Raw genomic sequence first — 27,775 nt, 5'->3', positions numbered from 1 at the left:
TTCTGTAGACTCCTGTCCAAGGAGGTAACAGATCTTGAGAACCTTTAACCTTGACAGATTTCCTTTGGCCGGCTCACAGCTTTGTTTCTGATTCATGACAAAGAATGAGGACACTGTTAATAACTCCAGACGACAAGTTTACTGCCTCCGCTCTGTGTCTTTCTTACCTTAGCAAATAAGGGATGAACTCTGAACTCAAACTAATTTCGCCCTACTACTATCCTTGTTGTAACATTAATTTATAAAAAAAAAATTTAGAAATGCACGTCTCCTTTCTTTGTTTAGAAATTAAATTCGTTAGTGAAAACATGTTAAGACATTTAATTACTACTTTCAAAAGGACTTTCTGAATCTGTTGCAAAACTTATCTTTCAGAAAAGGTTGATAAACTGGATCATGCTGCCAGTGCACCATGGATTAAAGCAACTAGAGATTAACGAATGAGACTGCACGCGCTGACAATTTGGCAAGATCCGGCTTAAGTATAAGACCATGGAAAGACCTGCCTATTCCAGAAGCAAGCACTGTAATCACAAACGTATTAAAAAGCCCATTTCTTAAGTACACGTGTGTGTGCGCTTTGACTGAACAGATTTTGACTGAGCCCCTGGAATGCTGCTGAGTTTTCCCTACGCACTTCATCTAGGCTCAGGGACATCAGAGAAGTTGAAATGCTTTTCAGTTTAAACTACTTGCATCTGCCATTATTAAATTTAATCTGCTATCATGCTACTTGTTCAACAGCCTTATTAGTTCAGACCAAATGTTCCTTAGCCACCTTTAGTTTTACATAGACCAAGTAATTGTCAAACACAAATTTTGGTGCCTTGGTGTTTGGTTTTTTTTCCCAGGCACTTGATAAATGTCTAACCTCTGTTCTAATTGCACATTTTTGTGGTCTTCTGGTTTTTTTTCCAAAAACGCTAGTAATTCATTCCCGTTTTGATTTTTATTTCTTCTGGTTTGAAAAGTTTTCACCCAAGAGACTAAAGAAAAAATATCACGGATTACAAAATGGCTTCTGAAAATCTATTTTTCTCAAGCATTTTTCCTTATTGTGTGTAACACACAAAAAAGCTAGAGCAAATCTTCTTTTAGAACAGTTGTGTTCATTTTTCCTCATAAACTGTTAGCAATAAGCCATTTTTTTTTGATTCATTTTTTTAAATCTGAAATAAGAAAGCACAGGTGGCACTTGGTGCTTTTCTTTTCCAGATGAGAACTAGACACTAGTGGCTGAGCTTCAGTGTGAATTTTCTCTAGTGAGAGGCAGTGCAGTTGGCAGCAGCTCAGCCGCTTCATTCTCCGTGTAATACCTTGATATTTTTCCATCTAATTCTGATGACTTCCCCATAACTTGTACCTTCAGCCTATTTTAAAAGGTAATTTTATTAAACACTGCACTGGTTGTTAGGTGACTGCTCTGATTTTCTGCTATGATACTTTTCTTTCTGGAATGCAAGATGCAAACTAACTCATTTCTAGAAACTCTCACCCTCCAAAGTGAGAACATTAGATTTAGAAAACCAAAGGTTTCAATAATGGAATTCCCTTTACTATTAACTAATTTAGACCTCACCTCCTTGTTATTTACTTTATAGTTCACAAATAAACACCTTTTCTTTCTGAATACCTTTGTTCTATACAAATTATGCTTACCATCTGACTGTTTCAGCTGCTGTACTTCAGGAAGAAATTCCAAGATAAACTGCTACCCTCAATCCTGTAATCTTTCACATTTAATTTATTTACACCTAGTAGCAACTTGTATTCCTTGTAGCCACTGAAATGATTGTACATTTAAAAAATCCTGGTTTTAGTAAATGTCTGCAACCACAAAGGTGCCAAAGTTTGTTACCCACTTACTTTACAACAAGAGTCATAACACATTCTGCAAATACATTTATTTACTGACAAGATCTCCAGTTTGTCTGAGACCATCCATCTGGAATATACATTTCAAAAGCGTATTTGTACATCAAAGACAGGTACAGTAATAACACTTCATTAGCAAGATTACAAGTTAACATCTTGATTTGGTTAGTCATCAAGATTCAGATTTACAGGAAAGTCCTCGGTTTCATTCAATAGGACCTCCAGCCAGCAGGGGTGAAGGAAGGTTTGTCTCGCATAAGGTTCCTGTTTGTGAGGACCACACCAGGAGAGTGTGACTTACCTAAACTCTTGATTCACAAGGCGATCAACTATTTGTAGTAGCCCAAAGTCACCTCAATCTTTTTGTTGCTCCATAGCACAGATCCACCAGCCACCACCTGACCTGCTTCATTTCTTTGTCACCATTAAAACTGTTCCTGCTTCCTCTGTATTTGTATTTGCTTACATCATATTACTGACCTCCTATGACTTGTCCTGTAGTACTCAATGTAGTGGTCTCTGCATCCAGTTGGAAGTTGCCATTTTTACTCCATTTCAGCTCTTTGGTAATCCAGAATTGCTTTTCTACAACGCCGCCCTCACTCCGTCACATATGAAGTAAGGTTGAGGCCCACCTCTGCAAAGCTCTGATTATGGTTCATGAGACACCTTTCTCTAGACATCAGAAGAAAATACTGCTACCGTTTTCCTAGTGAATCACCCTCCTGCTCGAGGATGCCAATCCACTTCTGGACTGACACCAGCCATTATCAGACTACCCTGCAGCCAATGAAAGGAAAAAAGCCTCTACCACTATCCCAACAACCCACTTGCCCTACAGCCCTGAAAGCACTGCAGTATCCCCCAGCCTAGATGCCCTGTGGGATTTCAAAGGGACTCCAAACACTTCCAGTCAGGAGTACGCCATGATCCACAGGAAGGTACATGCCACAGCTGACCTGGCTCCGACTCGCCCCGGCTAGGTCCACAACCTCCCATCCTTTGGGTGAAGGATTCTGCTCAGACAGCAGTGGCTACGAGCTCTCATAACAATATTGTTCGCTCTTACACCTCACAGAAGAGGGATGTACAGGCACATACGAGAGTGTGGCTCGTATGAGCTTTATGCAAAGGCCCTGAAGGTAACAAACAAGAAAAACGAAGTGGCGTTCAAAGACGGATTTAAACTACAGATACTACTGCTGGCCACTTGCAACAAGCTGTTTCTACACGGCTTTTTAATACTCATTTATTGACCCATTCTGCCTCTGGCCTGCCACTGCTCTGCCCAGTCTTGTTCCACCTGCCTTCACCCGACTTTGAGACAGGCTGGTTCCTGCCCATCTGATCGCTGCCTTCCAACAAAGACAAACCTAGCCACTTTGACAAACAGCTTTTATTCACGGCCCAACACTGAAGTGAGAGAAATTAAAAAAAAAAAAAATTCTGGCAAATTATGAGACAGGCACCAAGCCTTGCATTCGCCACATTACGATGCAACGGGGCTCACTGTGTAGTACAGTCTGGAAGTGGCATCTGACCTGGCATTTCCTATTTTCCCTTGGGGCAGCAGCTGAGCCACAGAGGGGGCGGACAAGTCACTCCGACTCACCCACACGATGCAATAGGGCTACGACCCTTTACTACCAGCCGACTGCAAGTGTATCACCATACTCTCTGGCAGACCAGGTCATCTAACCTGTGGCACCGGACTGGCCAAACAGCGCAGTACACCACTTGCTTCAAACGGCAGAAACGCACACCTGAAGCAGGGCAGCTCAAGTGTTTTTAGAGTCAAGTCGTCAGCTAAGCTGATTACTGCCACCGCACTTGTAAGAACCACCCCTGCTCTGTGCTGCAATGGAAGCAAATAACCCGAAGGAGCTGCCAGTAAATACTGGAGCAAGCACTGAACAAAATAACAACTTACTCATATAGCTACTTATATCCCACATTTGGAACTTATCATCTTTGCTCATGTCCTGGACAGTTAACTTTCTGCACTTGCACTTCTGTTCAAAGCAGTTTAGCTGCTTGGATGCCCACATGCCAACTTGGAGAACTGAGATGAGGTCCAGACATCTCCTCAGTTAACTTACGAGATAACATTAAAAACAAAAAAAACCCCACACCAAGGGAGTCATGGGATGTGCATTCCCAAAGGATCACAAGAATTCAGCTAGATTGCTAATGCTAACACCAAAATTAGGGAGAACGTTTTTCTTGAGTCAATCAGCAACAAGGGCAACTGATGTGGACGCAAGCAGGCAGGACACAGATATGACCATTTCTACTAGCTAGCAGTAACTTCCTACTTTTAGTCATGGGTAGACAGACACAAACAGCTAAGATGGAGTAACAGGAAACTGTAGGGAATAAATTCAAGATGTTCCAATTCACGCATAGCACATATACACCAGCCTGAATGAAGAAGTTGAGTTTCAGCCTATACTGAGAGGTGACCTACTTCAAGTATCTCCTCCTGGGAAAAGAAGATCAAGAGTATGACCAAAAGCCAGGCACACAGCAACACTCAATCATAATTCGAGTTCATTTTGTCATGAAGACAAGCCCTTCAGCTTTTAGTTCCAATTTAAGCCACAAGTTGTATATACAAGTTTAATTGAAGCACTTCCACATTTAATTTAAACAAAATAGGTTTTCTCAGAAAGTTACAGAAACCCAAAAAGCTTTATTTTTCAAAACCATACTTTATTTTTAAAGGCTAAGAGTAGTATTCAGAACTATATCTCTTAAGCAAAAAGATTCACATTTCATTCTGCAGGGTCATTAGTCTGAGAAAAAGCATTTGGGGATTTATTTTTTGCAACTGTTGTCGAGTTCCTACACCAATCCAGATTTATTTAAAAATGGTAACATCTGTTATGGCTTAAGATACAGAATTACAAAAGAGTAACACAAATGTTGAGACTCAAGTGGTGAACAGGTAACTATCGTCATTTTTCCACAGAAAGATAACGTTTTAGGTAAGACAAACAGAAGCAACAACTGTCTTCATTGGTAGACAATCAACTGAACATCATCAGCACAGACACTGCTTCAAGGATACCCATGCTGTTAATCTGCAAGTGTTAGAAGAATGTTCTGTCTGCTCCAATTACTTCACCTTTTCCTCCGTATCACAAGCCTCAAAACCATGGAAGTATGAAACCATGACAACAGCTTTTTGTGGGTTTGGGTTTTGGGTTTTTTTGTGTGGTTTTTGTTTGTGTTTTTTCTTTTTTTTTTTTTTTTTTTAAAGAAAAGGATACAAGAAAAGATGGAAGACTACAGCATGTGGTGAAGGAAGAGTCATCACCGCTAAAGAGACAGCAGGACTTTGGCCAAGAAATTTTAATCAGTAAGCATGTAAGGACTCAAACTGACTCAGAACCCAGAGCTGCAATTTTGTTGGGTATTCTCCCCTTCACTGATTTATAACTCTGCATTTACATGTTCTGGATGGCTTGCATTCAGTGGGACAGAGGTAGCAATGAGAACAAGATTCCTTCTCTAAAGTTTCCAAATAGGTGAAACCTGGTAAGCATGGCCCCAAAGAAGGGCAAGTGCAACCAGCTGAGGACCTGCCAACTGGGAAAGGACAAGAGCACAAGCACAGACAATAAGCTGCTCTCCCATACCCAGACTGATAAATAAAATGTTACAGAAAGGTGCTGGACAAGAATTGAGCAAGTAACAAAACCTCTGGGGCCTCTGCCATATGTACTTCATGCCAGGTGGTGCAAAGGATAGGACTGTACCTTTGCTGCACAGTTGTGGTGATCAAAATATTACATTATTTGCAGTACTGCCAGAAGTTCCAGTGTGTAACTAGCCAGCATGGTTATACTGATAATTTTAGTAGCTATATAAAGTCAGTCACCCATTTAAAAAAAAAAAACATAAGGACTTTTATTTGCAGACAATTCCTTTATCCAGTTAATTCTTCAGACTTGTCCCACCTTTTCTGTTTGTGACTAGGCCAACTTTTCTGTCCTAAGGGGATTAAGACAGACTTCAGCTGTTGAAGTTCCCTCCTCTTTGCTCACTGAGAGTAATTAAAAAAAAAAAAATCCAAAATAACACAACAGCAGGTTTTTACCTTACACTCCTGGAATATTATGATTTCTTATAGGAGTGCTCATTCAAAGGAAACTGTCTGTAATACTTATAATAAAAGGTTGCAACTCTTGGACAAGGAGGGATGGTTTAAACTAGGTCATCTGAATATAATTTGAGTGCTATAAACCAATCATTGAATAAAGTCAACACTTGGGGCTAGAGAGCAGTTCTCCTTAGAACACCCCGTTTCACTTCTTAAGAAGATCAGAGGTACAATGGTTTGTTTTATTGCAACACTGGTTAGCCAAATCCAATCCTTCCCATTCAGATATGATTTTTAAGAACCAGGGATATTATGGTTTACTGCCAAATTTGGCAGACAATTTACTGATGAGATTCATGACCTTGGGATTGTTCTGGTACTTGGACATATTTGCTGGGTTCTGGGCAACATCTTGGAACGCAACCATAACTTCTGGATCCTGCAGGACAAAACGCAAAAAAATGAGGGCATTTGTAAAACAATTCTACAAAAGTTAGTGGTTATGTTGTTACAACATGAATCTAGTCTTGCTCGGCTTTTCACATGACAAGACTAGATCAGAGTTTTGGGCAAGACGTCTCTAAAAAGAACCCAATGATACAGCACATGCTGTTGATGCTGCATCAGTAAACACCAGTCATTTCTGAACTTGTTACAGTAATAGCGCAATGTGTGAGAAGGAGGGTAAGATAAAGAGTTCTTTTTACCCAAAACAGGAGCCATCAAACACAGCCCCACCTACTGGATTATTTCTATTCAGGCATCTTCAAATGCATTTTGAAGGAGGCAGGAGCTCTATGTGTGTAGCACACGATAGGATAACCCTCCTCCAGGCAATAGCTGCTACTCCTCCCTTTCACCTCTGTTCCTTCCAGCAGCAGAAACTTTGATCTGCTGGACTGTGAGCAGATGATGTGGCAATGTTTGGCTTTTAAAAATGCATCTAATTCTCAGTCATTCCCCACCACCTCTGATAAATCACAACTAGAAAAGAACCTTGTTACCTCTCATCACACTACTGTGTTTCAGTTAATAAATATATTCACATATACATTAAAGTCAGTGGTCAAAAGAATACCAACTTCATCTTCTCTATTTAGTATGAGAAGCATTAATACTTTTTTCTGCACTTCTAGTACACCTTTGGCCTCCATTACACTAGAATCGTTTTTACTCATTTCACATGTGCATGTTTTGAACAGTGCCCTTTAATAAATCTGTATAGACCAATTTTACATCTCAGCCTGGCAAAAGGTTTCCATTATAAGCAACTTCTGCAAAGATTCAGGTTTTCTTTAATCCACCTAAAGTGCAAGCAGTTTATTATGTCCAATACGAATCATCTGCATCAGCTGTAATTTCATTTCCTGTTCTTTCTAGCACATTTAAGTAGTTTCACTGAAAGATACGATCTTCCCTAGACTTGTAGCCCACTGCTACCGCAGATGGATTCTTTGGAAACCATCAAAAACCAGCTGCTGTCCTCGGAGCTGTCTGTGTTACAATAACACCACCCTGTATCTATTCTAGCATCAGACACAGACAAAAGCTGTTTAACAAGTCTGATCCAAAATTGCATTTAGTAGGTGTGGACTCCACTGAAATCACCCACATCGTTCAGTCATGTTTTATACATGTTGGGAACCACGAGTCAAGTCTTCGCTTTTGTTAGAAGGATTTACAAGTGTTTTGTCTCCCTCACAAAAGGCAATGTGCAAAAGTCTATGAAAAATAGGATGCTGAAATTCAGAAAACAGACACTAGATATATTTTCTCTACAGGATTCCAATGCAAAGGAAAAAAAGATGACTTTCACAACCTCAAACTTCTTGAATTTCCGATTTCAAAATAGGGCACATGACTATAAAGATTGTGTCATGTTGTTAAATCTGTGTTTTCACCTGTAAATGAATCCGGAACAAAAAGCTGAGTAAGCTTAATCACTGGTTTGTGTCAAAGCACACCTAAACGAATGTTAAATACCCAATTTTATGCTACGTGTTTCATGATCCTGTAAGTTCACAGCAAGTAAATTACTCTGTACTTGTGCAACTCCCTGGAAGCCCTCAACCTTAGACTGTGTTTATAAAAATGTTTAACACATCCAAGGTTTCACATTGATGAGCAATATTATCACAATAAAATTTAAGACTGAAGATATCAACATTTCCATAGGGAAATATTTAGTGCATAAGGTGGAATGAGAACCATTGCGTAAACAACGTTAGTGAAACATTCAGTTTTCTAATGGTCCAGTCATTAGTTGCGGAAGGATGAAAAATACTTCTAAGGAAAAAAGTTATCACTATTCTTTTTTCCAACTTACACGTTTTGGTGGAAGTCTGGGTCTAACATATGACTACATGTCAAATAAGGAATCCATAGGTTCATCTTACGCATCACTGCTTTTGAAAAGAACTTATATTTGACCCATGACAGCTCTCCAAAACACAAATGTCATGTTGTGTCCAGAGAAAGCAGTTGCACATAAAAGAGAGGAAGTACTACAGAACCCTCCAGAGAGCCACAATAGTAAAATAAGAGAAACACACACACACAAATTTCAGCCAATTCTTCTGGAGACTAAAAAGCTTAGGGGCAAATGAACTAAAATAACATGCATTAGAAGTCACTGCAAAAGATCAAAACTACCACCGTTAAGACGACTAGTATCAGCTACCATTTAAAAAAAAAGGAAAGAAAAAAAATATCCTGAAGACAATAAATCTTCACGTAATGGAACCAGAAATCTTCATCAAGAAAGAAGTTTTTATACTAGTTTGCAGACATTATCATCTTTATGCCAATGATGAGCAATAACTTCTGTAAACATGTCCTTAGGCAGCCATATCTGGTTCTTCGGTTGCTTCTACAGATGACAAGCTGAAGTTGACAGCGTAACCAGTTTAATCTAGCTCGTGTTCAGGCACACACAGTTGTAAAGGTTACTGAGATGTTAACAGACTCAGGCATATTTCAGTGTTAACTCATGGAGAATAGTCTCAAAGATGATGAGACGATAGTCACTAAGTGTAAAGAGATTGAGAAGAAGGTCTTTACTCTCAGCATACTCCAGTTTCAGCAGTAACTCCTCACTATGAAAAGCCTCTATATACTGTCAGTTAAAACAGTATCTTAAGATTAAGGATTTGGGAGTGACTTGTGTGATTCAGTATCTTCAGACTTTTTTGTAACACCTCGGATAACCTACGTAATAGCTGCCATCTACCATTAGCCGTCAACATATTCCACAGTTGCACCGAGCAGAAGCCAAGCAGTAGAAACTACTGTCTTTTAAGACTAGAGTTTACACTGCCAATTCAGAGAGGACAAGAACATAGTCAGCTGGACGTTTTAGGAAAAGGCAGCCGTGCAGACATAGGTGAAATGCTGAAAAAAATCATATCTAGATGTAAAGTTTGTACAAAGAGGTCAGCAAGAGACTCAAGGCTTTGCTGACAGGTTCTACGTGTTAAAGCCTGCCTGCATTATCAGAAAACATCATCAATGCGCATTCTTGCAACGGAGTCCTACAATATGTTGGGGTATATATAATCACCATGCAATGGAGTCTTCTTAAAGGCATGTGGCAAGCACTTAATATTTAGCTGCACCTCAAAACTCTGTTTTCAGCAACTCTAATTTCAAATTCCTGTATTACAGCATAAATTGGCCAGGTAATGAATACAACTACAAGTCATGGGCTTTTTTTGGATGGTTTGCATGCAAGTCAACACTGCTGACTCTAGCAGCCAAGTAAAGGTGTATTTCCAAACACCACCAACCATTAAGGGAACCCATGAACTTTTGCATGGAAAGTGATGCCTTTTTTGTGATTTCAGGGCATACCAAATAAGGGTCCCTTGTGATGCTTTTATTTAGATGGGGATCACAGTTCTTCAATGAGATGAGAACACCACACATCTACTTTAATCACAGCAATCCAGAAAAAGTAACAAGACGCTTTTATACTTTATCACATTAGTACGCAAATATAACTATATAGCTCAGATTTCTCCTAGCCCACCTGCCCCTAAAACTGATGTTGTCAGATATGTTCTATTTAATCTGCTGGAATACGTTTCTTTTGTACAAGTAGTCATAACATTGAGCAATTAATTAATTGAGCAATTAATCGAGCCCACTGGGGAAGTAAGCTTTCTGAACATGGATTTAGAAAACGACAGATGCAGAACTATTCTGATACTACTTTGCCTCTGGCAAAAACCAAACACTTAATCCCTTAACAGAAAGGCAATTCTCATCTCAATATTGTTGTAATATATTGTGTCATTTTTTGTTTGTGCATAATTATCTCGCCACAATGTGTGTGCATTCAAAAAAGCAGCAAGCGAATTACACTGTGTGGAAAACAGCCATCCAAGAGACACAAGAGATGAGGAACTCTATATAGCACATAGTTTTGCCTATCATAGGCGAGTATGGGGCAGGGAGGGGGGGCATCTTTAATTAAGCTCCCATCAGTTTGAAAAATAGCTAACACTGATTCCAGACAGTCTGGTGCCACACACCCAAGGAGAGAATTTCACAACAGAAATAAGCAAGCATTCCATTGCTATCCAGGTCACATCTTTCTTCCTTCCTTTAGCTCATAGGTGCTGTTCTTCCCTCGTTCAGAACATTCAGCTTTGATTTTAACAAATACTCACCTGCATGGCTGCAAGGACTTCTGGATCACTGAGAATCTCATTGAGACCTGGCATACCTGCCATTCCTGGCATACCTCCAGCCCCAGGAAATCCACCTGAAAACCCAAGACAAGAAGAATGCATGAAGAAAAACATTTAATTCATCTATACAGGAGGCTCACTGACAGAGACCAAGACATACTTCCTTTGCCACACCCCTAAAGCCATGTCTTCCATAAGGCTTCACCTTCTCTTTCTGTGAAGACCTACATCTTATTTCATCCATGGGTTTAACCCGATTGAATAGGAGGCTTGTAATGAGTGTCAGATTCTAGCATCTTATACACAGATATTTTTCTGGTTAACTTAAATCAGGTAGGTCTCAAGCCCAGAACATAACGAGTTTGAATGCCTGGGGTGAACAATTCAGGGCAAAAGCAGATCAGTTGGCAGGAACTTTAGGCTTGAAAAAATTGTACTACCAAAGGAAAAAAAAAAAAAAATCCCTGAAGCAAAATGCTTGAGGTTCTGTTTCTGAATCCTTAATCAGCAGCTACCCCAGCTGTGCTGAGCAGGGTAGATAAGGTCTCTATTTGGTTCCCCTGACAAGCTGATCCAGTCGGAGCATGCATGCAGCCTACCTCAACTACAGCTCAATCTTCAAGAGCATTAGTACTTACTCTTGTTTCTCCCCAATTTATTGTACCCCAGAATAACATGGAAAGCCCAGTTTTCGTGGAACTGTTCAAGGACAGCTTTTCTATAAGGTAAACTGCACTACCTCCTTTGAGAAACTATTCTGTTCAACAATAGCAACCAGCACAGGTTTCCCTAATATTCAGTCCAAATTTTCAACTTTAAAACTATTGTTCTTAAGCAGAATGGGTCCAAGGCACCCTGGGTGAGGGTGAACAGTTAGAGGACAGCTTTATACTAGTATTTCAGCACATATTATTAAGCAAATACTGCACATTGTTTCCTCAGACCTAAATCCTTTCTTTCCGTTATCGATCATTATTGATTTCTGCCTTCCCTCTACTTGCTACCCAGCATCAATCCTCTTTAAGAGAAAGAATCCCATCCCTCTTCCTACTAGTGCTCAAAGAGTTATTTGTAGACAAGTTCTAAACCTCCTAAAATATTTTTCTCTCTGCCTTCAGAACAAATGCTTTAAAAACTGGTTATAATCCTCTACATGGAACAACAGTCACCTCTACCTCAAGCATTGGTGCTTAACAATAAAATACCTGGGAAGCCACCCGGGAAACCACCAAACTGAGCTCCTCCTGCCTGTCGTCTTGCTTCTTCCTCCTGCAGATGAAAGCACATCATTCCACACAAAGCAATGGAACTGCAGCCTGTTTTCTACTGCTCAACTGGTTTTAGGAGAAAAAAAATAGCTGAGACTGTTTATTGTGATGGCCTACCTGCCTGAAACAAAGCACTTGACTATGTACAAAACCACTGACAAGAAATACCGATGTCTACTCTTACTTTAGCATGTTTTTGCAGATAAGTTACGCAGAGCGTGTTTTTACTGAATATCAACTGTATGGTTTGTTTTAGCTCCTCAACTTACATTTTTTAGAACTAACTCCCACCCCCAACATATTAAAATATATCAGTAAAGCATGAAGAAAAAGGAAGCAAACTGTGTCAGAAAGTGAGAAAGAGAAGCAAAGTATTATCCTGAATTTAAAACCTCCCACTTCAGCAGATGTATGTATTTTCAGTGAAAACTATTCTAGTACAGTCATACAATAACTGACTTCTTGAAATACAGGATTAGTAGAGATTCCAGAGCCTGTTTTAGTCATAAGCAATAAAAGCAGATGCAGTACAACGCTCTCTTCTCCAGATTTCATTATTGGTCAAGTAACCAAGACAGAAATCAACTCTCTAAAATTTAGTTCTAAGCCTTAAAATGAAAGCAATTCTTCTCTACAATTCATTTTAACCAAAATAACTACAACACTCTTCTAATTATCAGAAATATTAAAGCCTAAGTATTCACCCTTTGTGCTCTCTCATGCTCCTCTCGTGCCTTCTTCACTCTTTCCATTCTTTCCTTGATTTCCTTTTCTTCACGCTTCCGCTCGTATTTTCGGCGATGTTCTGCAATTTTCTGAGCCTGTTACAATAGAATACCAAGATTTCATATACATTTCTGGCATATCACACAATGTATTTCAATACAAAATACATGTAAACATAACCATCTGCTTTTACCAGTTCTTAAAAATAAGATGTGACTTCACATCCTAAAAGCCCTTTTGTTTTAGGAGCCATTTGCTACTTCCTCTCTATGGCAATCAGTTATTCATGTCTACTTGGTCCTAACTGGATTCACCAGAACATGCACTCTGGTATATTTTTTTTGATATAGAGCTCTGGGACTTGCACCATAGTTAGAACTTAAACATGTTATCATTCCACATCCCTTCACGCTTTTATGCCGAAATATTAATTTCTCCGGGCTAAAACCAGCAACTGCCCCAGAAAGGGAATTTTCACTGGCACAACAACAGGAAGTATAATTCCCCCTGCACACACACACATTTTAGATAGTGTCATTGGTGTGCCAGATGCCTTTGCAGCATATACAGTTGGACATAAGCAGACCAAAGAATTCCTGAACCAAACCAAGAAAGGGCTCTTGCGGAGAAAGTTTGCTTCCTATTATTAGCTTTTTCTCAAGTCTATCAAATCTACAGCCCCAGCAGAAGAGAGTAGTTCGCAATGAACTCCCCAAGACTCCTCACTCAGGGCTCATTATAATGATAGAGCACTAACTGTAGCACTGCTTTCCTGAAACTAGAATGTATCCTTCTATAGCATGGCAAAAAAAGGTTCATGATTTCACAAGTTGTGTATGATGGTTACCCTGTAACACTCCTGTAACTAAAAAACATAGCAAAATCAAGGTTCAAGAACAGATACTAACTACTACTACAATGGACACTCTTCTATTCTTTCAGAATACTCTTTAAACGAAGAAATGATTTTGTAAGTAGCGAAGTTTCGATACAACTTATTTTAGCTAGGAGATATTCATTCCATAACACATCATTCCTGAAGTACATCTGTCAGAGAAAGCATGCTGCAGGCAGCAGGACTGACTGACATTGAATGCAGTACGTTATCAGAACCTGATGTTACAGCCATTCAGTAGTTCATTAAGAGAGAGCTAAGTGTTTTGGGTTTTCTTTTTTGTAATGAAACATAAAGAGTTTCCAAAGTTTTGATTTTCATTGTTTCTAAGTATTTCTCAAAATGAGCTAAACATTTTTAGAATTTGACTCAGCCTTTCAGCTGAAAGTGCTGGGAAAGCTGGAAGTGAATAAATTAGGCGTACGTTATCATATTCACTTATTAAAGATAAAAAAATCACCCATGAAAAGATCATACATTTTTCCTTGAACTACATACACAAATTCTCAGACAGCTGGCAACTACACGTCAAGGTATCGCTGACATACTCTGCTGTTTCTGTGCATGGGCAATTAACTAGGAAATAAAAGGTTCCCCCTCAGCCAAGCATTAAATATAGCTCTTATAAAAAAGGTTGAGATCTAAGACCTCATTACATTTACCACAGATCAATAGTCTCCAACACAGAAGACTAATAGGTTGTAAGATGGTTTCCATTGTTGTTTTATTGGAGACAGTGTCTTCTACAAAAAACTGAAAGCTGAAGCTACTAGACACAGGAATGTTTATGCATGCGGTGGGTTAAGCTTGGCTGGCTGCCAGATACTTACTAAGCTGCTCTCTCACTCCCCCTCCTCAACAGGACAGGGAGAGAAAATAAGATGGAGAAGCTCCTGGCTTGAGATAAAGACAGGGAGATCAGTCGTCCACTACCATCATAGGCAAAACAGACTCAACATGAGGAAGATTAATTTAATTTATTGCCAATTAAAAACAGAGTAGGATGATGAGAAACAAAGACAAAAAACCACCTTCCCCCTATTACTCTTCTTCCCAAAGCTGCACTTCACTGCTTCATTCCCCACTCTTCGACCTCCTCTCCCCACCGCAAATGGCACAGGGGGATGGGGGCTGTGGCCAGTTCATAACACTGCACCTCTGCCACTCCTTCCTCCTCACACTTTTTTCCTGCTCCAGCATGGGGTCCCCCCCACAGGATACAGTCTTTCACAGGCTGCTCCAATGTGGGTCCTTCCCACAGGCTGCAGTTCTTTAAGAACTGCTGCAGCGTGGGTCATCCACACAGGGTATGGTCCTTAAGCAACAGACTGTTCCAGCATGGGTCCCCCATTGGCTGCAGCTCCTGCCAGAAAACCAGCCTCTGCGTGGGCTCCTCTCCATGGGCCGCCGTTTCTGCCAGGAGCCTGCTCCAGCGTGGACTCTCCATGGGCTGCAGCTTCCTTCAGGGCACATCCACTTGCTCTGGCATGGGGACCTCCATGGGCTCAGGGGAGACAACCTGCTTAACTATGGTCTTCTCCGTGGGCTGCTCTGCTCCCGTGCCTGGCACACCTCCTCCCCTTCCTTCTTCACTGATCTTGGTGTCTGCAGGGTTACTTCTCTCATTTTTTTTCTTTACTCCTCTCTTTCACAGCTGTTGCACTGTGTTTTAACCCTTTCTTAAATATGTTATCGCAGAAGCTGACTGGCTCAGCTTTGGCTCTGTTTTGGAGCCAGCTGGAACTGGCTCCGTCTGACACAGAGGCAGCCGCATGTCTCTTCTTACAAGACGCCAGCCCTGCAGTCTCCACCTCCCCCCAACCTTGCCACATGAACCCAATACAATGCAACAGCTGCAATCTGTGGTCTGTCAACCGCTCTAAAGGAATATGCAAAACAGATGAAAAAGAAAGCCTGCTATCAACAGTCTCAGATTTTTTTTTTTTTTTTTTTTTTTACACAAAAGTTTTTCCTTAGAAGAACGCTGTGATCAATCACTTGAGAAAAGCTGAAAAACAGTCTTACAGAGATTACGCTGCCCTCATGGGGTAGACTAATGAAAATACAAATCACAGCAAAGAGTGTTTCCTTTGTAAAACATGTTTAGGATGAAGCTTTGATCAATTTAGAAACATCTTGAAAAAAATCCATTATCAGTGTTCTCTTGCCCCTCTGAATGTTTTTAGTCTAGATTCTAAAATGCCTGGAAAACTTCAACTGCTTCAGATTCTTCTGTTAAGATTTTAAAAAGGAACATATTTCATAGTTTGGTTACAAGCCCAGCCCCAGAGACTAAATTTCTCTACACACAGCCATAAACAGCTGTGATTGAAGACAGAAGTATTTATAAACTCAGTTTGAAGCGTCAGATGACACATTAACACAATCCCACAAGACAATGCATATTGGAAGAATGTGAAGGCAGTGATGTCACTCAAACAGAGGCGGGACCTCCATTATGCCTCCCCACTTACTCTTGGTTGCACCTCCTTCAGCATGGCACTAGCATCTTCATCATAATCCAGTTTACAAGCTAATGCAAGATCACGAGCAGCCTCCTCCCAGTGACCCAGAAGTCTGGAATTCAGAAGACACCAATATTCAGAAGGAAAAAGCAAACTGAACTCTTATAGTTCTTAAGAATATTTACAACCATGCGGCATTCAGTATTTTTACCTGCAGCTATATGGACTTAAAAGTTTAATAATCACGGTGTTTTCTGTAACATGCATGCCACCATGCCATTAGAGGATACTTGCTTGCTTCATACCCTTGCGATAACTTTGTTTGAAGTAACAATGAGAGGAAAACACCCTCCATCAGCTAGCGTCATTGTTTGCCATCAACAAGAAGGGTCTAACAGGGAGAAGGTACCCTACCTAAACATGTGAAGTACACTAATAAAAATACTCTGCACCACTCAGCACATGTTCAGTGTAAAACTACACATTCAGTGTTCTGTACAAGTCCACACCACTACTACCTCAAGCTTAAGTGGACCCTCTTTACTCAGCACTCAAACACCCTAGCTAACTGGATGCACCATGTCTTAGCTGAAGAGGTCATACAAGCTACTGTGCACACTTAACTATTCATTTATACAAACTCTTGATAATCAAAAATTTAAGCAAATAGTGGTATTCCTAAATAGTCAAAGCACTTCTGACAGGTGTTAATCCAAACTGTGCTCCAGTCTTCTCACTCTTAGGCTCCATGCCATTTATTAAAACTGTAGACATTAACAAACTACTCTCTGATCACTGTTTAAAATGCCCTTTTTTTGGTAAATTCTATTAGCATTTACTCCCTCCACTTTTATACAGACCGTAAAAAGTGTCACTTTTTTTTTTTTTTGCTGATTTATTATCTTTAAAAAAAAAGCTTTAACTACAGTTGGGGGATGCATGCTGGCCTAATGCCATTTTAAATAATTACACTGTTTGCTTAATAGCACTCTTCAATTGCAACAAATGGTTCCCTTAATAACTAGGCAGTTTAACTTACTATGTAAAAGAGCTTTAGGATCTAATGGAATAAGGGCAGCACAGAAATGCTTAAGAATTATAGGTTAGTAAACAAAAACTGAAGTGAAAACAAAAGACCTCCAAACAAATAAAACCCACAGTCCTAGAACTCAATCTTTAGCAAATTAGAAAATGCTATTCAGAACAGCAGTAACCCATTAGAAGATATGTTTAAAAAAAAAAAAGGAAAGAAAAAAAGACAGTGCCAGAAGGGCTACTCATAAATTGCCATCAATAAATCACCATCATCCTTTCTTTCCTGTAAGCCATACACTCAGCACAATAGTTTCTTGGCTCATGGCTACTGCTCTCAGGTACAAGACAGACAGTTCAGAGACACAGAGAAGGAGAGAATGCATAAACAAAACTGTTCCCCCTAAGTAAGGAAAGAGAATATCAAGTACAGCTGCAGTTCATTACCTGTGTGCTTTCCCCCTCCATTTGTAGGTCTGTGCCGAGTCAGGATTAATCTTGATGGCTCTGTCACAATCTCTAATGGCAGCATTTGGCTTCTGTAGTTTCACAAAAACACTGTGGGAACAAGAACATTTATTGTACGTATTGAAATACCAAGTTACTAACTTAAGCTGGAAATAATTTTGGATGACTAACAGGCAAGCTAGTGAGATAATACATTTGAAGAGCTGAGTTCAAAAAGATTTTGTAGTGATAATGAAGTCACTGAAATTTAGTGTGGGTGTCCCCCATTGCAGGTGAATCATTAGCAAGATGCAAAAGCGTTCATTGTTCAGACTCAAGCCTTGCCAGCAAGAATAACTTTAGTGCACAAGGAAAGGATGCATAAATGCAAAGGACAGTTCAATTCCATGGTGTTTGGAGTCTATAGCCAATGGCAACTAGCAATTTGAACAAAACAACAATATTATGCACGCCATATTACAGTCTTTAAAACAGTAAGACAAAGAAAGCACGAGTTATCATACAGGCTACAAGGACCAATGGCTAGAATCATCAGGAACTACAAAAAGAGACAGGAGGCGAGTCATCAAAATTAAGAGGCAAAACAAAACACAAACCCAGAAAACAGCCTCAATCCCTTGTCAGTTAAGTGAAATAACTGCAAATTTTACAATACACAATCACATCAGATTAACTAGTAGGGCAGTACTTTAGGAGGTTCAGGCATTTCAAATTAAAAACCACTGAAGGAAACACTATAAAACCATTCCTGAATTGACAAAAGTATTTGATATTCAAGATACTTCAAGTCAGAACTTCTGCCCCTTTACATCTACTTGAAAACAATTTATCAGCAATTAGAGCGCCTGCAAGTAACATCACCATTAAAGCTTGTTATAAAGCAAGCACAAAGTCACACATTCTTTTCTAGAAACAAACAGGTGGACACTGTGTCGGGAAACTGTCTCAAAGCTACACGTCACCAATGAGAGACATTCCAACGCTGCTGGCTGCACAAAATCCCTAGTCTCCCAAACACACAAACCCCCCTGAACCAAAACCCAAGTCCACCAGAGAGGTGGATTACTCACAGCACTTGATCAGCACTGCCATTACGCTGCAGGTTTTACAATATCCCAATATATTGTTTGCTTATTTCTAAAACAGACCAAATTGAAGTAACTTTTAAACTTCTCCTAACATTCTTTTTTTTCATTGCTAAACCCAGTCCTGAGAAGATACGGCACTATAGGAGGTTTTAAAAATACTACTGTGATGGCAACAACCACAACAGTGTATTAAGGTACACAAGTGGTGTTACATGCAAAAACTTTGATATGGAAAGGAAAAAACAGCAAGGCATGTACCAGTTAAGATGTATAGAACAGTACAGTTAAAGGACATTAATTAATCACATGAAAGTCATCAGAAGTTGAACATTTCTTTGAATTACACCTTGCTATGGAAAAGATCCACTAAACTATCAAATCATCCATGGTTAGTGTTTTTTTTGTGTAAAAGGAGAAAAATGAAAAAAAGTCTGTGGGAGCTTCTCCTTCTGCAACCCATACTTGCTCTGTCTTATTCAAGAATTAGGAAGATAAATATGTTGATGGATTATGAAGTTAGGGCTACCACACATCAAATCTGACAACGTTCCCAATGCATTATCAGCAGTTTGGTAGATGTTATTAGCAGCAAGGTGGATACTGAATGGGTTGAGAAATAGGTGTGTCCTGTTCAGACGCAGGGCTGTTGAACAGAAACAAGTCTACTTCACAGTGAATGAATTCATTTAGCAGGTACAACAGGGAGAGAATTCACATGATCCACAATTAACTTTGCATCTGAACAGGACACGATTTCAATCATCATCTTAATCCCAGAATAAACTTCAGATCTTACAAGTGTTTTTTACCCAGCATTATTCTAACTCAACATACCAAAAGCCATATTGCCACAATGCATTTTGGAACATCATTCTGTTACTTACTCTTATTATCAAGATTCTTTATATGGCTGCTTCAGCAAATCTGCTTAATCACATATAAGAGAAAATGCATGAAGTGTACTTTTCTCTTTCCCTCATGTGGTTTAAGTTTACATAGATCCTCAAGTTGCCATTACATTTAGGTTCCTTAGGGAAAATAACAGAACAGGCAGAAACATAAGTCACTAGTTTATAATGACTCACCTTGCCCTCTTGGCATACAAGATGGCCAAACAAGGATTCAGCTTGATAGCATCTGTGAACAAGTCGACAGCCTTCTGAAGTTCACCTAAATACGAGTACCAGTAAAGTCTCAATCATTACGCAATGAAATTACATCCAAATTGCCATACACCCTGCCTTACAGGGTGTTATGTCCCTAGGCACCTCTTAAATGGAACATTGTCAACAAAGGAAAATCCGTTTCTCCCCCTTGCTATGGTACTGAAGTACAAACTCCAAAATTAATGCTGCAGGGGAAGACACTTTTCCCAGTTAAATTTCTGCATTTAACTTTGTATGCAATCAAATAGGAAGTCACCTCTTCATTACACAGCTTTTCACTGCATTAAGACAAACCACTAGAGACACTAATCATAATACGTAGGTAACTACTATAACAATCAATTTGTAATTAAGATGCTGCAGTACCTCATTCCCCCCCATCCCTGCCCAAAACTATAGCTACATTGGAAAGACAGTACTTGAAGAAGCTTTCATGTTCTAGATAGTTTTGGGTATCCAACAGGAAGTGAGTTTTCTCTTCCTCGAAAGCGTCCAAAATGGTCCAAGATATTTACTTCCTTTTTTTAAATGGAGAACCAAACTTAATGTCCTTGAATATGTACTAAAAACCAATTTAATCACCTTCACTTAGAGCATTTATCGCTTCAATCTTCTTCTCATTAGCTTGATCCATCATCTCTTCAGTTACCTAAGAAAATAAAGAAAATTAAAAACATACACAAAACCCAAAACCTGTAGAGTCCAGTCCACAATTACCAGCCAAAGACCAGCTTCAGAGAGTGCCAAAGAAGGGAGCTCCTGTTTTCCGATTCCAGAACCTTGTTTTTAATTTGCATTGAAATCATAGCTCAAAAAAATATAACTTTTTGCTTTCAGCTTGAGGACATTAGCCACCATTATTTTTAGCTAGAAAATGCTCAAAAGATAAGTTGAATAATGGCAGATTTCTACATATCTAGTTTTCATGGCTGTTTTGATAATTTTTTTTTTTGTGTTTTCTGACCTGATTTTCCTCATTGAACTTTTTAATAGACTCTAACCTTGAATAAGAAAAGACTGTGGTTTTCTGTTTAGTAAGTTTTCTGTTTAGGAGAAAAAAAGCCAAAGCAACAACTGACTGCCTAGCTAATATAGTACTCATCCCCCCTCTAGCTGCTATCCTTGACTAAACTCAAAACCTCTCCCTATATTTCCTACTGCCACAGGCATTGAAAATATTGTGCTTACCTCCACATTTTCATCTCCCATTTCTTGAGGGGCATCATTGTCTGGTTCAATCACTCCCTCATTATCAATTTCTGGGGGAAAACCAAAAAGCTACATTAAGCTTCATTTACAAACAGAGAGAGGATTTCCAGAGTCATGTTCGAATTGGTTAAATGTCATAAAGTCATCTATTTTCCCACACCTAAGTCGCTCTCTTCACTTTCTGGTTCTGGTGGTTTAACTGGCTCCTCTGGCTGTTCCTCTGCCTTGCCCTGAAAGAGAAATGTATTTGTGAGCATACATTATTTCTGACTGATATTCTATTCCCTCTCTAATAAATAACAATGCATCAGAAAATCCAAAATTAACCTTCAAAGCATCAGATTGCTCCGCAGCTAAACTGCTTTATTTTTAAGATACAAATCTCCTTTTTCCTCCTCTCAGATTAAGTCTATCATGCATGCAAATAATTCAGAGCCCAAATTTTGACTCATGAACTTCTACTACTGGTAAAGCCTGTCCTTCAAATTGCGTAATTCAATAATCAAAACCAAATAATCCAGATAATACCCAATTCAGAACCAGTTTTGCAACCAACCAACCTTTCCGATCTTCCTGCCTTCCCTCACACATTCTCTGGATCAAAAATTCTCTCAATCTAATACTATTAAGCTAAGGTCCTTTAGCAGTGAACAATAAGCTGGTGTCAAGGATCAAAATATTGTTTCCTTTTGCCAAAGTCAGAGATCTTTGCCACTTATACATACTTCGAAAGTTTTTTCAAATGTTTTCCTATCGACTTCTAACTACATTACTGAGTTCCTCTGAATTCCGTAACTTAGCACATCCTGCTTTATCACAGACATAAGCTGCTTGTGTTCATATTCAGTGTCACAGACTATACTCACTACAGATACATAATCCCTCCATACAGTTCTAACTAGCCAGTAATTCCAGTATCCGCTGCCTTGTTAAATTAAAAAAAAAAAAAAAATTCTACTTTTTACAAAAGAATTTCAAGCTTGGGAAAATCCTGCTATAAATATCTATAAGCCAAATGTATTATCTCCATTAAAACAAATGAACAAACACAACGAAAAACTCTTCCACAATACTGCCTTAAAAAGTTGATAGTTCAACTGTTCAATTCATTACCTATTATGCTCACTAATATTTCTTCTCATGCAAAGATTATAATTGAATCCGCTAATGACTACAGAAGAGGTGTATAAACAGACAGTGAGAACATAAAGAAATCAAGACTTTGTTTGGCTCTTGCATTGCACAGAATATCAGGCATTCAGGATTAGGCAAATGGAGCGTAATAACACTTGAAACAAACTAGGAAGCCATCTGCAACAAGTCATCTACATCATGCAATGGGCAGGCTTCAGACTGAACTGTCACATTCACTCACCCTAGCATATTCACCCACCCTATTTGAGTGAAAAATGGCAGCAATTTTTACCCTTCTCCTGCTCAGTAATTTTTGCAGAGCCTCCAAATGTTAGTTTTCAATGATAAACTCTTCATATCTCACCTTACTTGTCTCCTCTGTGGAGGCATTGGCTGGAGCAGGCGGTATTGTGCCTCCCATGCTTTTCAGCAGAATAGAGAAGAGAAAAAACAAAACAGTAAGATTATCAAAATAGTGACATGTGTTTTATTGATGCAAATCCTGCCGATAATCTCAGCTTTTTGTTGTGACACAAAACACGATGATCCAATTCACTGTAAAACCAGCAAATAAAAAGCACACATCCACCATGCTTTTCTCAGTGTAACATAATGCACACTGTGTCTGTTGGCTCTTTCACCCAGAACTCCACTGTTACTTGTACTCATGCACATCACACATCACCCACCCACCCTTTCTCATATGGAAAAGCTGCCTCCTTGGCTGAAAGTTTTAAGTCAAAACTAAATATTATTACAGATATTACTAAAATTAAAATTATTTTTTGAACAGAGGTCAAACAAGTTAAGAGAATCCTAATGGCCTAAAATGCTTACGCAATTAAAAAATTGCTGCCTAGAAAACAATTTCATTTCTCTTACGTATTGCAATATTCGTGCCTTTCCTTAGCTACAAGTTAAGGAGCATTCTCTGTACAGACAGCATTCTTTCGATATAGAATAACGTTCTATATTATATTGACTTTGGTTAGCAGCCAGAAATAAGCCTAGGCTGAATTCTCCAGCTGTTTCATATAACATCTAATCATACCTAATGGCAGGCTGCCACAAGGACTACCATTCCCACCCATCCTCTGCCTTGTGTTCCCATCTACCGATAGTTTTCAGTTGCTTTGGCCATACACACTCCAAAGGGAAAAAAATGTTTCTATCAACTCAACAAGCTCAACCAACACCTTGGGGCCCCACACAACCAGTTAGACGTGATTGCAGGGGAGAGGAGAAGGAAGCGGGCAAACAGGCAGGAGGAACTGGAAGGGTGCAGGATCTCCGCTTTCAGGAATTAGTGCAACACAAAACTATATCCTAAGGATGAGATCCTACAGCTTCTTAAGTCAGGCTGCTGCAGTCCCCTTCTCCCCTCTTTCCTCCCTCCCGTCACCAGCACCATCTCACAGTCAGGCCCTAAGCTGGCTGAAAACAAACCCAGATCGGGGGGGACAGGACAGGGACAGGGATGAATTGGGGGAAGAGAGGACAGAAGAGGGAAGAGGAGGTGGCAGGACTGACAGGTCCTGGCACCAAGCCCTGCAGTAAAAGGCAAGCAAACAGCACTACACTACCTCTAGTTTAGAAGAATAAACTGTCAAGAAAAAAATACCACAAGTTACCAAAAAAAGGCATCTTCTCTATTTATTGCAAAAATCTAGATGTGTCTCTGGAATGCTGACATTACTTAATCTAAGTTATACCGCAAAGATATATATAGATAGATAGATATATACATACAACTGCAGTCTAATAAATCATTACAGAGCTAGGCAAAAAACACAGTACCTGTAGTAACTGTTCCTCCTAAATTTTTACCCTTGTAGGCTGACAATAGGGCATATAATACTCTACCAGTCTCTAAAAATCAAAGGGTTTTCCCTAGGACTATAGGGACTGTCTAGACGAGCTTTGGAACTTCACTTCTGCTACGAAACTACAAATTCCAAAGCATTTTAGTAGTGCTAATAGCTAATATCCAGGGCAACACAATGCTCACAAGTTAGGATCCATCTAATGCTTGTTGGCAACACTTTTTTCTTTTTTTTTTTTAAACAGTAAGAGTCTTTCAAAGCCTGACTTACTGGAAAAAGACTGAGAACCCTCTAACTCAAAAAGATCAATAACATTCCCAACTTCCAATAACATATTTAAGAACAGCTCAAATTAAAAAACCACAGGAATCCAATTCTTGAGCAATTCCAGATTATCAGCTGGTTTTAAGTGTGACACCTTGAATCATCTCAACACTGAAACAACTTGGTCAGTCTCCTCTGCCCTCTTCACATCCTCGTGAAAACTACCCAAGTCTATGAGATATGTTTAAGCAATACATACACACATTTTAAAATATGCTATTTAATGAACTGCCAAGGCTAAACAGTTTCATTCCTAGTTCTTGAAAATGATTTTACTATCCAGTTATCCTCTATTGAATCTAGAGTTACAATCCCAGAACAATTCAAAATCAAGTTACTCTAAGATCATCCCTTAAAACAGTATTTGATTACAATGACTGAATGCACAGCAAGGATATGCAAAGTTTGCAGTGTATTTAACCTCTGCAGTATACAGATATGAGACACTCTCGTAGGAAAAGGCAGCTACTGAGCTGTATAAATAGCGCACACACACACACACAAAGATTTTAAAATTAAAACTTTGTGCTAAAACAGAGTTGTGGAATTCTCGTTACAATTCTTGGGAGCTGTCAGGACTCCACTGCAACAATGCCTCCATACTTCCACCCATCACAGCGATGAGAAGTGCTGATTTTATGACTTGTTGGAAGAACTGCAACTGTTATTTCTGCATCCACTTTCATCACTGACAGCAAAATTATCGTTAGAGAGGAACTGGATTACCAAGAATTCAAAAGGATCAAAATCTATCTGAACAAAACAATAACGAAAAAGGCAAAAATCCCTGTTCATCAATTAGGGATTCTGTGCTTTATTTTTAAGAATTGCTATTGTTTCTTTGCTTAATTGCAGATTTTTGAAACATTGCCTTTAATGACTCGTTTTGTAACAATTTGAGACAAAATATTTGTATTTTTATTCAATTACAAAAAAGCAGGCATGACTAAAAGGGATGTCAAAACACTTTCCAAACATAAGCGTACACTAGTGTATGCTTTCTATACAGAGAGCATCTGTATAGAAATTAAATACAGCAGCTAGACAGAATAAAGGTTAGAAGACAAGTGCACGAAAATAGATAAGACTCAAGGTTTCTGATGCAATATTAACGGCTAGTCAGAAATAAAGCATCCCATTCTGGCTTTACGAGCAGTTAACATCATTTAAGTTAGAATCGCTAGCTTTAAGAAAAAAAAAAAAACAACAACAAACAAATGAATCATCAGAATTTTATTGAAAAATTTAATGATGGATTTCAGTATCATTTAGTCACTATTCTGTAATCACTCACAACATTACCTTGGTGACTAAACCTATGTCTTTTAGATTAATACAGGTGAGCCTGATAGAGATATCAGACTCACCGAGTTTATTTCCACCTGAAGCCAGGCCATGCTAAGTTTCAAGCAGTTTCCAAAGAATGAGAAGACCCTACAAATGCACTTAATAGTCCTACTGCAAACAACACTACTATGGAAGGGAAGAGGGGAATCCTCCAGACTTCCAGTTTGATATGAAAATAATCTGGCTACCACTCCAAATATCCAAGTGTATAACTTACCCAAATATTTACTACAAATACATGAAGAAAACCAGAGAACTTAAGAGAGCTATAGGAGGTTCTACTTCGAAATATTTTTTAACTTTGGAGATGAAGATATCCAGTGAAGACTTTACATGGAACAAACATTCCACAGTTCAAAACCTATTTTTTATACTTATAATATACCCTTCTATTAACCAAATACAAACTCTAAAAATTAATCTGGAAGTTAGAGCCCTCCCCATTAACACGGAGAAAGTTAGAAATCAGATGATCACCTTCCCGGTCCCTAACACTTTCTTTGGCCAAAAAAAGTCAGTGTTCTTCTGATCCCTCCCACAATATCCTGTTCACACCTTTGGAGTTACTCAACAGAAGAATGGAAGTAACCTAGGGCGAGGCACTGAAGTCTTTTACACAGTAGCTAAAGGAACTAAAGACCTGCAATAGGATAAAATAGACACGCACCTCCTTCCTGTAGGCACAAGTGCAGCTACTATTGGTACTGGAGAACCAAGTGAAGTTAAATAGGAGTGGTTTTACAATGATGCTAATATTCAGATGTGTAAAAAAGTTTAAAAATCACTGTAAAAAACCCCAACTGAATAGTTCATTGTGACCATCTTCATTATATGACATACTGCGAAATGCCCGTACTTATATATATGCACACAAAGCACCACTACTTGTTCAACTAATTACAAGTACTATACAGCAGAAAGTACAATTAAAATACTTTCAGATTAAAATTTAAAGCGAATTTTCTAAAACAAATCCCAGTTTGTCACTAGACAGAGTCTTTTTGCTTCCCCTTTCCTAACAGGTGTATCTGCAAGGACCTTCCTCACTTCTCACAGTCCTTTAGAGTAGCTACGAAAGCCAAGCAGAGGTACCCTAGCTGAACACAGGGGTTCTGCGAGTTCTCTGCCAGCAGCAAAGGACCTCGACCCTTCCAGCCTGGTGCTTCTGGGCACTCAGGGGGGAACCCAAGGATGTTTTTATATTGAGAAGCATGTGCTACGACAGGCCACACATGCACAGAAGACTACGTGCAGCGTAAATAGCGCACATCTGAAGTGCCTCACAGGGGAATGAGATTTCAACTAGTTGATACATGAAACTTCAAGAGGCAAAACACATTTTTGGCCAGGAACCGTTCCACGTGCTAAACTGTCAGGTATTTTATGCTTTTGGGTACCAGGTAAATCAACGCCACTCACCTCCCCACAAACTCGGCTCCTTTTAAGACTGGCTAGCCAGTCTGCATAATGCGAGAATTAGCTCGGTAAGTATTACTCTGGGGCTTTCCAGCCTGGAAAGCCGAGCCACTGAGGTGGCCGGGGGGCAGGCTTTTGCAACGGGAATAGCCAGAGTTTAAAAAAACAAAAACAAACCAAAAAATAGCAAGTCTTTTTAAACGCTCCAGTTGTAACCCCTGCGCGCCCTGCGGCGGGAGGGGAGGGGAGGGGAAGGGAGGCAGCAGCGCACCGGAGCCGCTCCCCAGCGCGGGCCCGCCCAACAGGCCCGGGCCGGACCCGCAGCGGCGACAGCCCGCGACCCCCTCCCCCCAGCCCCACTTCCTGGCCACGCGGCGGGGCCGCGCGCCGACAGGTGCCACCCCCCCGCCCCGCCCCTCCCCCTCCCTCGCTGGCGAGACACGCCTCCTCCCCGCGTCCCGCGCGAGACACCCACCCCCCCCTCCCCCGCCTGCCGCCTCCCCTCGCGGCCCCTTCAACGGCGGCGCGGCCCGTGACCGACCTCTCCACCCACTCGCGGAGGAAGGCCAGCTCCTCGGTGTGCAGCAGGCCCGGGTTCTGCTTGCAGAGCCTGACGAAGGCCCGCAGCTCGCTCAGCTTGCGCGAGTCCATGGCGGAGCGGCGGCGGCGGCCAAGGCTCCCTCGCTTCCCTCACCAACCGCCGCGCGGCGCCGTGGAATCTTCCAGCCCGCCCCGCCCACCGC

The 27,775-nt window shown here is 40.0% G+C and overlaps 1 protein-coding gene and 1 long non-coding RNA gene across 2 annotated transcripts in view; one reads left to right on the top strand and one right to left on the bottom strand.

Annotated features, from left to right (window-relative positions):
• The window catches only part of LOC148054646 (uncharacterized), an 8,548-nt gene extending 3,417 nt beyond the window's left edge, over positions 1-5,131 (top strand). Inside the window, exon 3 of the long non-coding RNA XR_015706799.1 lies at positions 376-5,131. This is a non-coding gene — a long non-coding RNA (uncharacterized LOC148054646). The remainder of the gene's footprint in view (positions 1-375) is intronic.
• Positions 4,567-27,775, bottom strand: ST13 (ST13 Hsp70 interacting protein). Its single transcript, XM_087767230.1, has 12 exons — positions 27,574-27,775; positions 22,487-22,544; positions 21,149-21,218; positions 20,968-21,038; positions 20,362-20,428; positions 19,699-19,783; positions 17,505-17,615; positions 16,035-16,137; positions 12,644-12,760; positions 11,877-11,940; positions 10,651-10,745; positions 4,567-6,419 (listed from the first exon to the last, which is right to left on the bottom strand). Exons 1-12 carry the CDS (start codon positions 27,681-27,683, stop codon positions 6,291-6,293), a joined length of 1,080 nt encoding a protein of 359 aa, XP_087623356.1. The 5' UTR covers positions 27,684-27,775; the 3' UTR covers positions 4,567-6,290.

Source organism: Nipponia nippon, unplaced genomic scaffold (assembly GCF_047370975.1).
Source record: "Nipponia nippon isolate SJK-2023a ecotype South Korea unplaced genomic scaffold, ASM4737097v1 scaffold_3, whole genome shotgun sequence".
NCBI classification, from domain to species: domain Eukaryota; kingdom Metazoa; phylum Chordata; class Aves; order Pelecaniformes; family Threskiornithidae; genus Nipponia; species Nipponia nippon.
The sequence above is the reverse complement of the archived record's forward strand: the minus strand, read 5'-3'. Positions and strand labels throughout refer to the sequence as shown.